The sequence below is a fragment of the Macrobrachium nipponense genome, chromosome 21 (assembly GCF_015104395.2).
Source record: "Macrobrachium nipponense isolate FS-2020 chromosome 21, ASM1510439v2, whole genome shotgun sequence".
In the NCBI taxonomy this organism is placed as follows: Eukaryota; Metazoa; Arthropoda; class Malacostraca; order Decapoda; family Palaemonidae; genus Macrobrachium; species Macrobrachium nipponense.
The window spans coordinates 33407299-33419567 of NC_087212.1; the positions used below are offsets into that span (position 1 = coordinate 33407299).

General features: G+C 33.2%; 1 protein-coding gene across 9 annotated transcripts in view; it reads right to left on the reverse strand.

Moving 5' to 3' along the window:
• Positions 1–339: 339 nt before the first annotated feature.
• The window catches only part of LOC135197906 (fasciclin-2-like), a 257105-nt gene continuing 245175 nt past the window's right edge, over positions 340–12269 (reverse strand). For 7 of the 9 annotated variants that reach the window (XM_064225136.1, XM_064225129.1, XM_064225132.1 and 4 more), the window contains 5 exons: positions 10511–10718; positions 10091–10213; positions 8499–8630; positions 3415–4876; positions 340–3146 (listed from right to left, as the gene is read on the reverse strand). In XM_064225136.1, the coding sequence (XP_064081206.1) occupies positions 3475–4876; positions 8499–8630; positions 10091–10213; positions 10511–10718 (1865 nt within the window). In that variant the 3' untranslated portion in view covers positions 340–3146; positions 3415–3474. The remainder of the gene's footprint in view (positions 3147–3414; positions 4877–8498; positions 8631–10090; positions 10214–10510; positions 10719–12269) is intronic. The other 2 variants (XM_064225137.1, XM_064225138.1) reach the window with 2 other exon arrangements.

The following is a 12269-nucleotide window of genomic DNA, read 5'->3' on the forward strand; positions in this document are numbered from 1 at the left end:
ATAGCACAGCATCAATTTGAAGAACAACATACACTCTTACTCTGTTATGCCAGTTACCTGCAACATAAATTGCAATATAAAATATCAGAAGCGTTTATCTCATGTGATTGCACTATTTAGTAATCTTTCATCATTCATACTTGAGACGACACGATGTTCACTACACGTTTTCCCACCATGATTAACATCCCATTTCACTACCCATATCTTCTAAAATTTTAATTTGAAATACCACTTTAAAAAATCTGAATGTATAAACATGAAATCTTTTTCAACAATGATAAAAATCAGTAAAATACAAATAAACACTTCACAAAAAAAGGTAAATGAAAGTACAAAAAATGGCAGACATTTTTTTCACCACACGGGAGTACAGACAAGCTTAGTCATACATAATCACAATAAAAAAAGCTGACCTTATATTACACATGGGTAGAGAGAGAGATGTGGCCGTCCGTACTGAAAATTAAATGCTTTACTATCATCTCGTTATAAAAAATCCCTACTTCAGCAGTAAATCTAAGGGACTACAAATTAGAAAAAGCCTTATTTTCTTAGTTCTGTAGATGAAGATAAGTGAACAGTCTCTAGCATTCAGGATTTACTAATACAAAAACTCCTCAAAGTTTTTATTCCTAATTTGACTATATCATGATTTTCTTTTTATTGGAGAAAGTAGTTGTAAGTAGGTGGGTTACTGAAAGATATAAGATTAACTTTATGAAAAGAGAAATTGAACTGCCAGCATACTCAAAATGTATTTATTATTTGACTTAAATTAATTTAAATTGGCACAGCCAAAACTCTCTCAAATAGGATGATGTTAAATGTTTATACTGTACTAATATATTTACAACCTCATACGAAAGAAAGCTGTGACTGTGGCCTAGGTCTGCCTCTTTCAGTATCAAACAGCCATGTCTACTCTCTCAAAATCAGCCCAGTGTTGTCTTATGCAATATACTGATGAGCCATATAGCAATTAAATTCTTAAATGGCACTTGAGCATAGGTAAGTACTTTAAAATTCTCAAATTTGACCACTTACGTACAATTCCCTATGAGGATTAATGACAACAAAAAGGGGAAAAAATATTTTTCATGCATTAACAATTTTATGCCTCAGTAAACCAGACAACTAGCATCAAACTACGTTATGAACTGAAGTGTCATTTCAGAATTTATGATCATGATCTTGTCACTAAGAGTTTGGTTGTATTTGATACAACTTCTAACCCAATACTTAGCTAAAGAAAATACACGACGCGTTAACAGCATCAAACTGTGTGTCAACATAACAGGCTAACACAATTAGTTCTATATCTTGTTATTTGTAAGTGTCAAATTGCATCAGCATACCGAGCTGACAGAGCTACTTTTGTAACTTTCGAACCCCTCTCAAAACATCACATTAGTTTTTCCTGTCATATAATACACACTGCAAGGTAAGACTTATGAGCCTGCAGAGCATATATGTAAGTCACTATCTTCATGGAAATGTTGGATACCTCTATATGACTTCAAAATACATGGAATGATGTGGAGCAAACAGTTTCAATCATTAAAGACCCAGGATGCTAAGACACCATGAGAAACTAGTGAACAAAATCTTGGCAAGCTCAGTAATAAGTAGAGCTTGGAACTATGTTTGTACAATTAATTATAATCACTGTGAAAATAATTACTCTTACTTAAGTGCAGTTTAATTCAATTACAATACTTAAAAATATTGTATTTTGGTCCATCACAATTGTTACAGAATTTGAGTTCTTACACAATTTACATAGCTCCTAAAACTGCAACTGCTAATGCAGTATGCACAAAATAAAGTACTACAGTATTGGAACTCTTACAATAGATTTTTTGGAAATTAGTAGTACTAAAAATCAGCCAAGTACATCATTTACAAAACTTTGCTTGCACTAAAAAATTATCTGAGTGTACAAGAGTTTAGCTCAGGAGCCAAACAGTTATCACACATTTCTTATAACTTGGCTAAGCTACATGACTAGGCCTAGTTAATAAAAATCTGCAGTGCTATGTATAACATACACTTCAGTCTTCAAAAAAAATTTAATCAATTTCTGCATGTTTTTTCTTGGACTGTAAAAAAATCAATAAGGAGAGATTTTACACATACATTAAAGGCAATACCAAGTGCACATACTGTTTTCACATATATGGATCAGATATTGAATAATAGCAATTATTTTGTGAACACTGACTTTCATCCTTTACTTCATAAGGCTACAATCAGCACAGCAAAGATGGCAAAATTCTCCATGCACACATATCTCACTTGAAGTAATAAAATATAAACTCATCAAAGGTACTAGTACTTTAAATATTCTGTGACAGCATATCCCCATAAAATGAGATAAAATTAAGTCTCTTCGAAATGCAGCTTTCAATTTTCAATAAAAAAATTATATCTAACCTTGAGAATCTTCAACTGTCACCACTGCAACAAATGGTAAACTGTAAAATATACTGTATACAACTCACACAAAAGTGAGCTTAAATACTTTGCACAGTCCTGCACTACTTTCAAGACCTTCCCAAAAATGCTCTGGGTATAAAACTATTTTTCATACCAATGGACATTCCGGGGGACAGTGGTATAACGCCCTACAGTTAACAGATGTAACGAACATTACTCACAATCTGACAGTAGAGTTTAATATTTACTTCACTGCTTGTTTCCTTTGTCTGATAGGTCCATTACAAATTTTTAAGAATGTCTCATACCTCTGCTAAAAGTTCTAAAGAGAAAGAAATATCAAAAAGGTTGTGTTTATCATATAACTAAATGTAAATCCATTTTCTAAGTCTAAAAAACCCTGGTTTTGGTTTGTCAAACTCCTCAGACAAGGCATATTTCTATTTCCTTAAAAATTCTGCGGATCACAACTTTTAACTTGTTTGTAAAAACACTTAAAATGAGTTTCATTCCTGCGACACATTCACTGAGAATAAATGAGGCCTGAACTAGCCTGTGTTATTCAAGAATTTAAATATTAAAAGACTAGTTTTAAGATGAAGATCTACACTGGTGAATCCTTTGTCACACTTCCCTTAGATTCACTTTTCTTCAGTTCCTCCTCTTTCTGTTCTTCCTTCAAGATAGCTTCCTTGTCATCTTTTTCACTGCAAAATATAATGATTCCATCAATAACTGTTTCTCTATTATGACAGTAATATGTGGCGGGATTTACTTTCATAAAGTTCAAGAAAATTATGGTTCCTAACCACATACATATACTATTTATAAAAGCTTTCCTTTAGTCTACAACTGGAGGTGCAAAACATTTGAGGTAATATACTCTCTGTTTCTTATATAACAAAAAAATTAGTAATTTTATAGCAAGCAAAATGTTATATAGCAAGCATTTTTAAAACATAGCTTGTTACTCACCTGAAGTTTAGCATCAATTTTGCAAGGCTATTCTAATTATAAGCAAGTTAGCATGCAACACTAAATCAGGGTTGGTTGGTTGTATGATCGCTGACTTCTTTCCGACGACAAAAGACTACCCAGTGATCTTGCAGAAGACATTGAAGACTGCACATACAAAGGTGATGAGCTTTCTTCTGGTGGTGAATAAAATCCATCATCTAGTCTGTCTACACTCTGACTTAGATTTGGATACTTAGGACGCTCAACAAAATACAATGTGGTAACTGTTTTATGGTTACTTTTCTCAGAAACAGGAGTTGATGGTTTCTTGAAAGCTGGAACTGGTGGTGGTGGAACTTTTGGCTTTCTTGGTTGAGATATTACTATACTTTTCTGATTAGATATTTTCACTAATGGAGAGGAAAACTCTCCATCCTGAGTTTCAAACTGTCGTGGCTTCTTAGTGGGTATCTCAACTACTTTATTTGCGATTGTAGGTTGTGCTTTCATTTGTTTATCATATTCAGCAATCCCAAATGCTACTTTTGGTTTTTTCAAATAAAATGGAGCATCATTAGGCTGATAAAACGTGGTATATGAGTTCTGGCTGGGTGGTTGATATGTTGACTGAGGAATGAATTTGGCAACAAAATTTTCCATACTAGCATTAGATGGAGATTTCAAGTGATTATGAGAAATTGATTCTCTACTGGTTCCCAGTCCTAGTGCATCTACTGACAATCTATCTAAAGCTTCCTTGCTGGACATAACATATCTTATTTTGGACCTACTATCCATAACTTCAAATTCACTATCCTCTGGGTCCTTCACTTCTTCATATAAAGAAGCTTTAAGTGAACACTGACTCCCAGTAAAGGATGGCATATATCTATTCTTGCCATTGCTGAGAAGGTTTTCATGACTACAAGTTAGCTTTGTTTCAGGATTTCTTACAGGAAGTGGTGGTTTTACTTGTCTGTTCCTACAAAGTACAGATGGTTCTGGTGTATATGAATACCTTATTGGAACTTTAACCTTAAAAGGAACATCATATGTTGAATCAACTGATGAGTCAGAGTCATAATCCAAAGCTGGCGTGCTTTTACTACTTTGTAGGCGACTACTTGCATTAAATACTGGATTCTCCATGGCTAACTTCCAACTAAGTGGATGTCCATCTTGCCCATACCCTATTTCCTCATATGCATTTTTAAAACTTCCTGAAAAATTGCTGTCCATTTTTGTAGATGTGTTTTTCAAATCATTACTTGTTTCTTCAAAAGAATTTGGTATATCTTCTAAATAATGACTTTCTGAGTAGGACCTTCGATAGTTGTCAACCAAATGATGGGGCGTTCTTCGAATTCTAGTAGTAGGCGTCTGTGTTTGCAGACTTTGTTTCTGCATTTGAGCCCAAATCTTTCCATGATGTACATTTATGAATTTTGAATTTACTGGTGAATTGTTGACATGTAGACTTCTGAAAATATTGTGAGTAAAGTGCAAAATTGACAGTGTGATTGCATGACATACACACAGCATGCATTTATCACAGAGGATTCATTCACTAAACAACTAACTCAAACTTCTGTGCAGGCTTAGATTCAATAATGTAGCAATAACCATTCAACATATATAATCAAATTTGGAGGATCCTTTTGTATCCAAGTTCAGAAAGTACTACATTTCTACATAAAATTCAACAAAGGTGAAGGATATTTAATATCACGATCAATAGTGAAAATAAATTAAGAATTTTTAATTCTTATAAAGAAAACAAGGTGCTTGATATAAAATACAGTAATGTATATGCAAACTGAAAAAATATATGGGACAATTCTAAGTAAGCTAGGTTTGATCTCCAGAAGGGAAACTAATTACAGTAAAATAACTGCCTAAATCTAAACCTGCATGTAAACTCAATTAGATCAGTTGTACAGTGGTAACAATGAAAGACAACAGAAAGGAAAACACCCTATATCCAATGCATGATGCATTATGAGAAAAACTGGCTTAAGAAAAAGTAAATTTTTAGCCAAATCTTATGCCTGACCATCACCATTATGAATGATCTTCACTGGAAAGTATGAGACATATTCAATAAAATTATTTTTAGGCATATTGAAAATTTCTTTTTTTTTCATGTTCTCATAATAAGGCAGCTTCAAACTCAGTAAAAAAAAAATAAGAAACTGCTATAACTAACCAATTTATTTATTCTATTGTTCATAACATGCATGGGTAATAGAGTAATGATTCCCATCTCTGGTTCTTTTATTACCTTTTCACGGTCATAGGATTCAAGTTGCTAGTGTAAGTGTGCAATGGTAACTCCCTTGCTGCAGTAAGTTTGGAAAGTCTTTTATCCTTCATAAATTACTTTTGCAATATACATGATGCTTGTAACATTTTGCATAATTCTGCATTCTGATATCTGTATGTTACAACACAAAATGCTATTTCATAGTCATTTTATACACTGGCAAAGCCATTAAATACAGTCACTACTCTAGCAAAAAAAAAAAAAAAAAAAAAAAAAAAAAAAAAAAAAAAAAAAAAAAAAAAAAAACTGATTCTTCATGAAGGTAAACAGTACCAAGTGTGATACAGGTTATCAAGTAGCTCTCCGAGTTAATGCAGAGCTTTATTGTTAATGAAATATTTCAAGCACACCAATTAGTAAGTCTCAAATCTTTCATTAACTTATGCTGCTGGGATGGAGATGTTCATCAGTACAATATCATGTTCTGGCCTTGAAGATGCAACCCAGATTTGACTAGAAAAATTTTGAAAACAAACAAATAAAGAGAAAAATAAAGTTGTAAAACACTCAGACTGATGGCTTTGTTTTGGTTGGTGATTAAGCACAATTTTGACCGACTCAGTGCATTTCATACTGTGGCTTTGGCTGCTACAGCTTACTAATTCTTGTATTTTTTCAGTTCATTTACTTTAACAATACTTTTTTTTGCAAGTTCATGTATTGTAATATTGAATAAGCTTTTCTGAAGTGAACATGTCAGCAAACTAAAATACTGTATACATTGCAAAGTAATGTAAACCGTATAGTATAAAATGCCAAGCCATTTTGTACCAGAGATTTCATCACAAAAGGAAATACTAATAGAAATATGGAACAGCATTTCATTGCACCATCATATACATTTGGTTAGTGTTCTCCATAGTTTTGAAACACAACAGAGTTATAAGATTGCATTGCTCATGCACTTATCAGAGAACCACAAAATAACTCATCATGTGCAGCAAAGGAGTTAATTTTTTTATGATCTAATAAAAGATTTCCTTGAAAAGGGACATACTGTTACCTACTGTTACAGTATATGTTAATTACTACAGATACAGTACGTACAGATAATTAATATGAAATGTACAATATTTCAATATTACATATCCTACCTTATCAAAAAATAATTAAAATACTTTACCTAAAAAAGAGTAAAATGAATCAAGTAGGTATAATAAATATATCAGTGAGAAAATAAGAAAATTCAGTCTCCTGACGATTCAAAGCAGAGATAACAGCTCAAGCTTCCAAAGACTTCTGCAACAGAACCTAAATAACAACTTTCCCACAGTGAAAATTAAAAAGATTTAGTAACGACATCAACTTTGGATTACAGAAACTAGTTAACATTCATTATGAATAACTATATAAAAAGAATTCAAGGAAAATTTTATAAACAAGAAATCATAAAGGACAGTCACTTTACAGTACTATTCACACAACTGAAAACATAACTATGTAGAGTATACAAATATTTTCAGCAAAATTACATATAAGACATGTAACATATTCTAACTGGTACAAACTTCATTATCAAACATTTGTATTGTAATTATAACATTCATTTCACACAAATAATCTGAAATGAAAATATATCAGTAAGTTGGGCATCATGTACGTATTGTCATAATGTGCAAATATTTTATGGAGTTCTTCCAAATATTTCCCTAATTGGCATTCTTTGTAAGATTACAATACAAAGCTGAATGTATATTAAAAATTTTTGGAAAATCTTAAATTTTAGTTTCACTAAAATATTACTATCAATATCATAGTAAATTTACCTGCTAATCTGACACACACTGAGTGAAAAACATTGTACTGCTTGAAGCTGTGATTTTCACTAATACGTACATGAAATAAAAATATTTGTCTGGGCAGGATGATTTTGTAAAATAATACATATCAGCAACAAATTCCTTTCATTTACAGTATATTTGTTTGCAAATATATACAATGTACCAAAGGTAAGTAATGAAATTTGTCCTTACATCTGATCCAGACACGAAATTATGGAAAAGCACAAAAAGCTGGATTTAGTCTCACACACATACTATACAGTAGGTAATGTAGCACATAAAATTAAACGTAAAAATCAAACAAGTAATTAAAAATCTCACAAGTACACAACTAATTGGAATTAGTCTCACACATATATACAACAGATATTGTACATAAAATTCAACATAAAATCCACCAAGCAATACAAAAAAAATCTTACACGAGTAAAGTACACTTTTACTTTTTGAGTTATACTACAAATTTATGCCCCCTTGGCAACTTCTTACATGATCTGAAAACTAAATATTAGATGCAGAGCATTTAACGCGCTGCTTTGGGTAACATTCCATACATTTTCATTTGCAAAAGCGTGTTATGATTATGCTGAAGTATTAAGGTTTAAAAACTAATTAAACTAGCAGTCCTTGTCAACTGCTTTTAAAAAGTCCTTAAGAATGAGTGAAAAGAATCACACATGTAAATTCCAAAAATGCAAAAGCCATACAAATAAACATGCCTGCTGTTAAATGAAGAGCTGTTAATTCATGCAACATTTCCATTATATCACAAAGTACTTCAAATCAATAATTCAGTAGCATCAGTGTCACTTCCAGTGCAAGAAAACATGCGAAAAATCTACTTCTACGCAACATTGTAATACGTGCAGTGAGACATGAAACACAGACACCCTAGAACACCACAACATAAAGGATGAACCTCCCATGAATGAAAAAAAAAACACACATAATGAAGGAGTTAGAAAGTGCTATTTGATTTTTTGGAGGTTTCACCCTACCCTTGAATCATAGGTGTGGTTTCAGTGGGTTCAGTCACCTCCTTGGCCTTCTCATCACTTTCCTGCTGGACTGGTTTGGCATCTTCTTCTTTTACAGGTTTCATCTCACCATTTCCCTCGTGTTTCTCATCACTGGAGTGGGATATTGCGGAAATCCTAGGTTAGCATTAGGCAAAAGTCCCATAGCACTATAAAATTGTCTGTTAATGAGCCTCTGGCAAGCAAATAAACCTTTAAGGAGGTCTGTATTGCATAACAAGCAAAGGATGTTTATACATAGTGACTTCCTACTAGGCACTTCAATAACAAGCACCTAGGATGCAGGCGCATGAGTACAATATAGCTAATGATATAACTTTCAAGAGCTTCTGAAATTAGCTCAAAAGCTGTTCCAGTGGATGAGAGCATTATGAGTTAGGTAAAAAAAAAAGAAGAAAAAAAAAAAAAAAAAGCTTATATCACAGGCTAAACTGTGCTAATTCCATTTCAATATTCCAGACAAAAATTTTTTTTTTCATTTCAAGTATTAATAATCCTTGTTTCAACTGGTTTTTAATTATCTTTATTTTTTATTTCAATAAATACTTTAGCTGCTACAACAGGTTGAATCTTTATTGTTAGTCTACTGATTGTAGTAACTTTCATACACCCATTTTCCAACTGCAGTTTACCCGAGTACCAACTCTAATATCATTTAGCCATACACTATATATTGATATTCAAATAAGAAACCTACAGTATTATTTTGTATCTTAAAGAGCACCATCAACAAAAAAGGGGAAAAACAAGGATCCATCATATACAAAACCTTCCTCAAGCCTCAATAACGAAACATTTTTTTGTTTATCCTATTTGACTTGCAGTAGTTTTCAAAAATAGAATCAGTTACTGGTACGTATTAACATGAAATATACATATTCCCTAGTCATGATTTCTCACTAATAACTTCATGAAAAGTACAAAAATACTGTACAATATGTAATGTTAATTAAGGGTGTCAAAGCCTCTAAAATAAATAAGTTACAGTGATTCCTTTATATTCAAAATATAATTTCCTTACCCTGAATACTTTAAATTACCTATGTACTGTATAGCTTTATTAACTGAACAGAGTACATTAACATTTCTTGTAAAGCAATCAACGAACACTGACACATCAGCACACATTTTTGAAAAAGCTAATTTTTGTGTAAGTAAAAATAATAGTATACAAAAAAGCAGCGTTAACTACACATTGAAAATATTAAGCATGAATTAAAATTTCCGCACTCGCGAATGTAAAATAAATAAAAAACAATAAGGAATGAATGGCTTAGGAATTAGATTACCAAATTCTGGGTTAGTCAGACATTCAACAGTTATATGCAAATCTAATTCTTGACTATATTTTGCCATACCAAAATTGCACTTCAAAAATTATATTCATACCACTAACAGTGAAATCTATCTTTAAACTGTATCGGTTAGTACTTTTCCAACAAAATTCACATTCATTAAACATGCAAGTCAAATTATAAGAAATTGAGACATGGAAAAAGTCATACTGGATGCATATAAATTTAAGCAATTGGAATTATTTTGGGCTCTCTTACGTCTCCTTCTCAGAAATAATATCAACTTTTTTCTCGAGGTCTTTGGGGACTTCCTTCTCAGGGAGTGGTTTTTCATCAAGAGGTTTGGTTTCATCCTTGGACTCTTCGTTGAGGGTATCAGCACTAAGGGAAGGTGAAGAGTGAAACAAAGTAACATCTACAGAACAATATAGTACTGCTACAGCTATATTACCCCAATGAATGGCTAAAGTATAAAATACTGTACACTACTCCTGGAAGCACTCAAGTTAATATTACAGCCTCAATACGATATCAAAGATAACTAATACTTACATAATTACTGGTCTATGACTTAGTAATAGTGTATTAAAGACCCATAGCTGATCTTAGAAGAAGCAGCAGTAGGAAGAGAGGAAGAGAAGCAGCATGGCAAATACATGTAACGTAAACCATACATACCTTGCATTCTTTCCGTCTTCAAGCATGGCTTCTTTGTCTTTGTCCTTAGATCCTCTCTTACCCACAATGGCTGCAGTCAAACCAGCATTCTTGGTACAATAGCATATCACATCAGCAACCACAATAACAATGAGTACAACGATGACAATGATGCCGACAATGAGTCCTGTTCCAACTCCACCAGTGGATGGTTGAGGGCCAACTGGGTCTGAAGTACAAGGCATGTTAGCTTTTGTTACTGAATCTCACTACTACCTATTGAACTTATGTTATTAATACATCTTTCAATAAATAGTAATGACAATGGAATTCAAAGTAAGGCAAAAACAGACATAGTGCATTTTTCCTAATCTGACAAAGAGAAATAATGTAATGTATTGAAGACTAAACTCCAATCAATAACCAAATTCAGCACTCAACTTATTTCTGCTCAGCACTATATCTGTCAATGGCCTAAAATGTAGAATTTTCTGTCAAATTATTATAGCTATCATATGTCACAATAACATGAAGCGTGTTAAATACTGTTAATATTGTCACCTCTAGTTTACCATCAAGTCTGTCCTTAGAAATATGTTAGTATAAACTACATCTGAAAGTACTTTTAAATTGTTAGGAAATGAAAACAGCCTCCTGCCCAACTGGTTTTCTACGAAAGGATTTCAGAGTAATGAACACTGACAGCCGCTATGATAGTCGAGATGCTCAAGGGTAATAATAATCATTTGTAGGGAAATCCGTTTCTCCAAGCCACACTTACACTACTCGATGGTGCACTGCTGGCAGGCTACACAGAAGAGTATGGTACGATGGACAGTAGCACTGGTTGACAATGGCGATACTCGACACCAGGCCAGTTCCCTTTAGCCTGCCTTCCCTATGACCCCAGCCTCGTTATGCATATCATGGGTCATTGGGGGGACAGTGGGGAGGGAGGGAGGAAGGGAATGCTAGGGACAGACTTGGGAATAGGAGCAACATGTACTTGGGAGGGAAAGGCAAATGCAAGATATTACAGCAGTCCATTTTGGAATATAGGAACATAACAAGACCTTCTGGTTAAAAAACTTGTAGACAAGAAACAAGTTACTATGAGGTTTAAGAGCTAAACGTGAATTAAGATTATTACAGTGATTTTAGCGAGTTCGTTATTATGGAAACGGCCCAGTATAGTTGGGTAGCTAGACAATGAAGCTAGTTTACAGCAAATCCCATGGACACCATCACACATATCAATGAACATTTGAAAAGGAAAATCCAAAGTTACCTTATAAGACCACAAAAATGTTTAAACACTGAAAACTGTTTAAACAGGAGTACCTTGAAAAGTCGCATGCACTGGCTAATAGGCAAATTGTAAGTTTGATGTACCTTTATCCTCTCACTCTACCAATAAGTAAAGAATAAATTGCGTAAGTTAAGCCAATCTTACAATTATACCCACCTTCTAAAGCCTACGACATCAGAAATCGACCATTTACAAAACTGACATTCCAGTGTGCACTGATCAAAGCTAGCTACACCATTCCTTTAGTCGCAATAATCTAAGTATCTGTATGCACTAAACTTTATATGTAGTGCAGACATAATTCAAGTGTCATGCCATTGGTATGGTATTTAACTAACCTCATCATTAAACCAAGTTTCTTCAGCCTGAAAATATACCTTACTGGTTTTTTAATCATTACATCAATCCAGTGACAGTCAAAACTTTGGTGGTAAATGCTCTTTCATATATTGCACTACTAAATGGTGAATT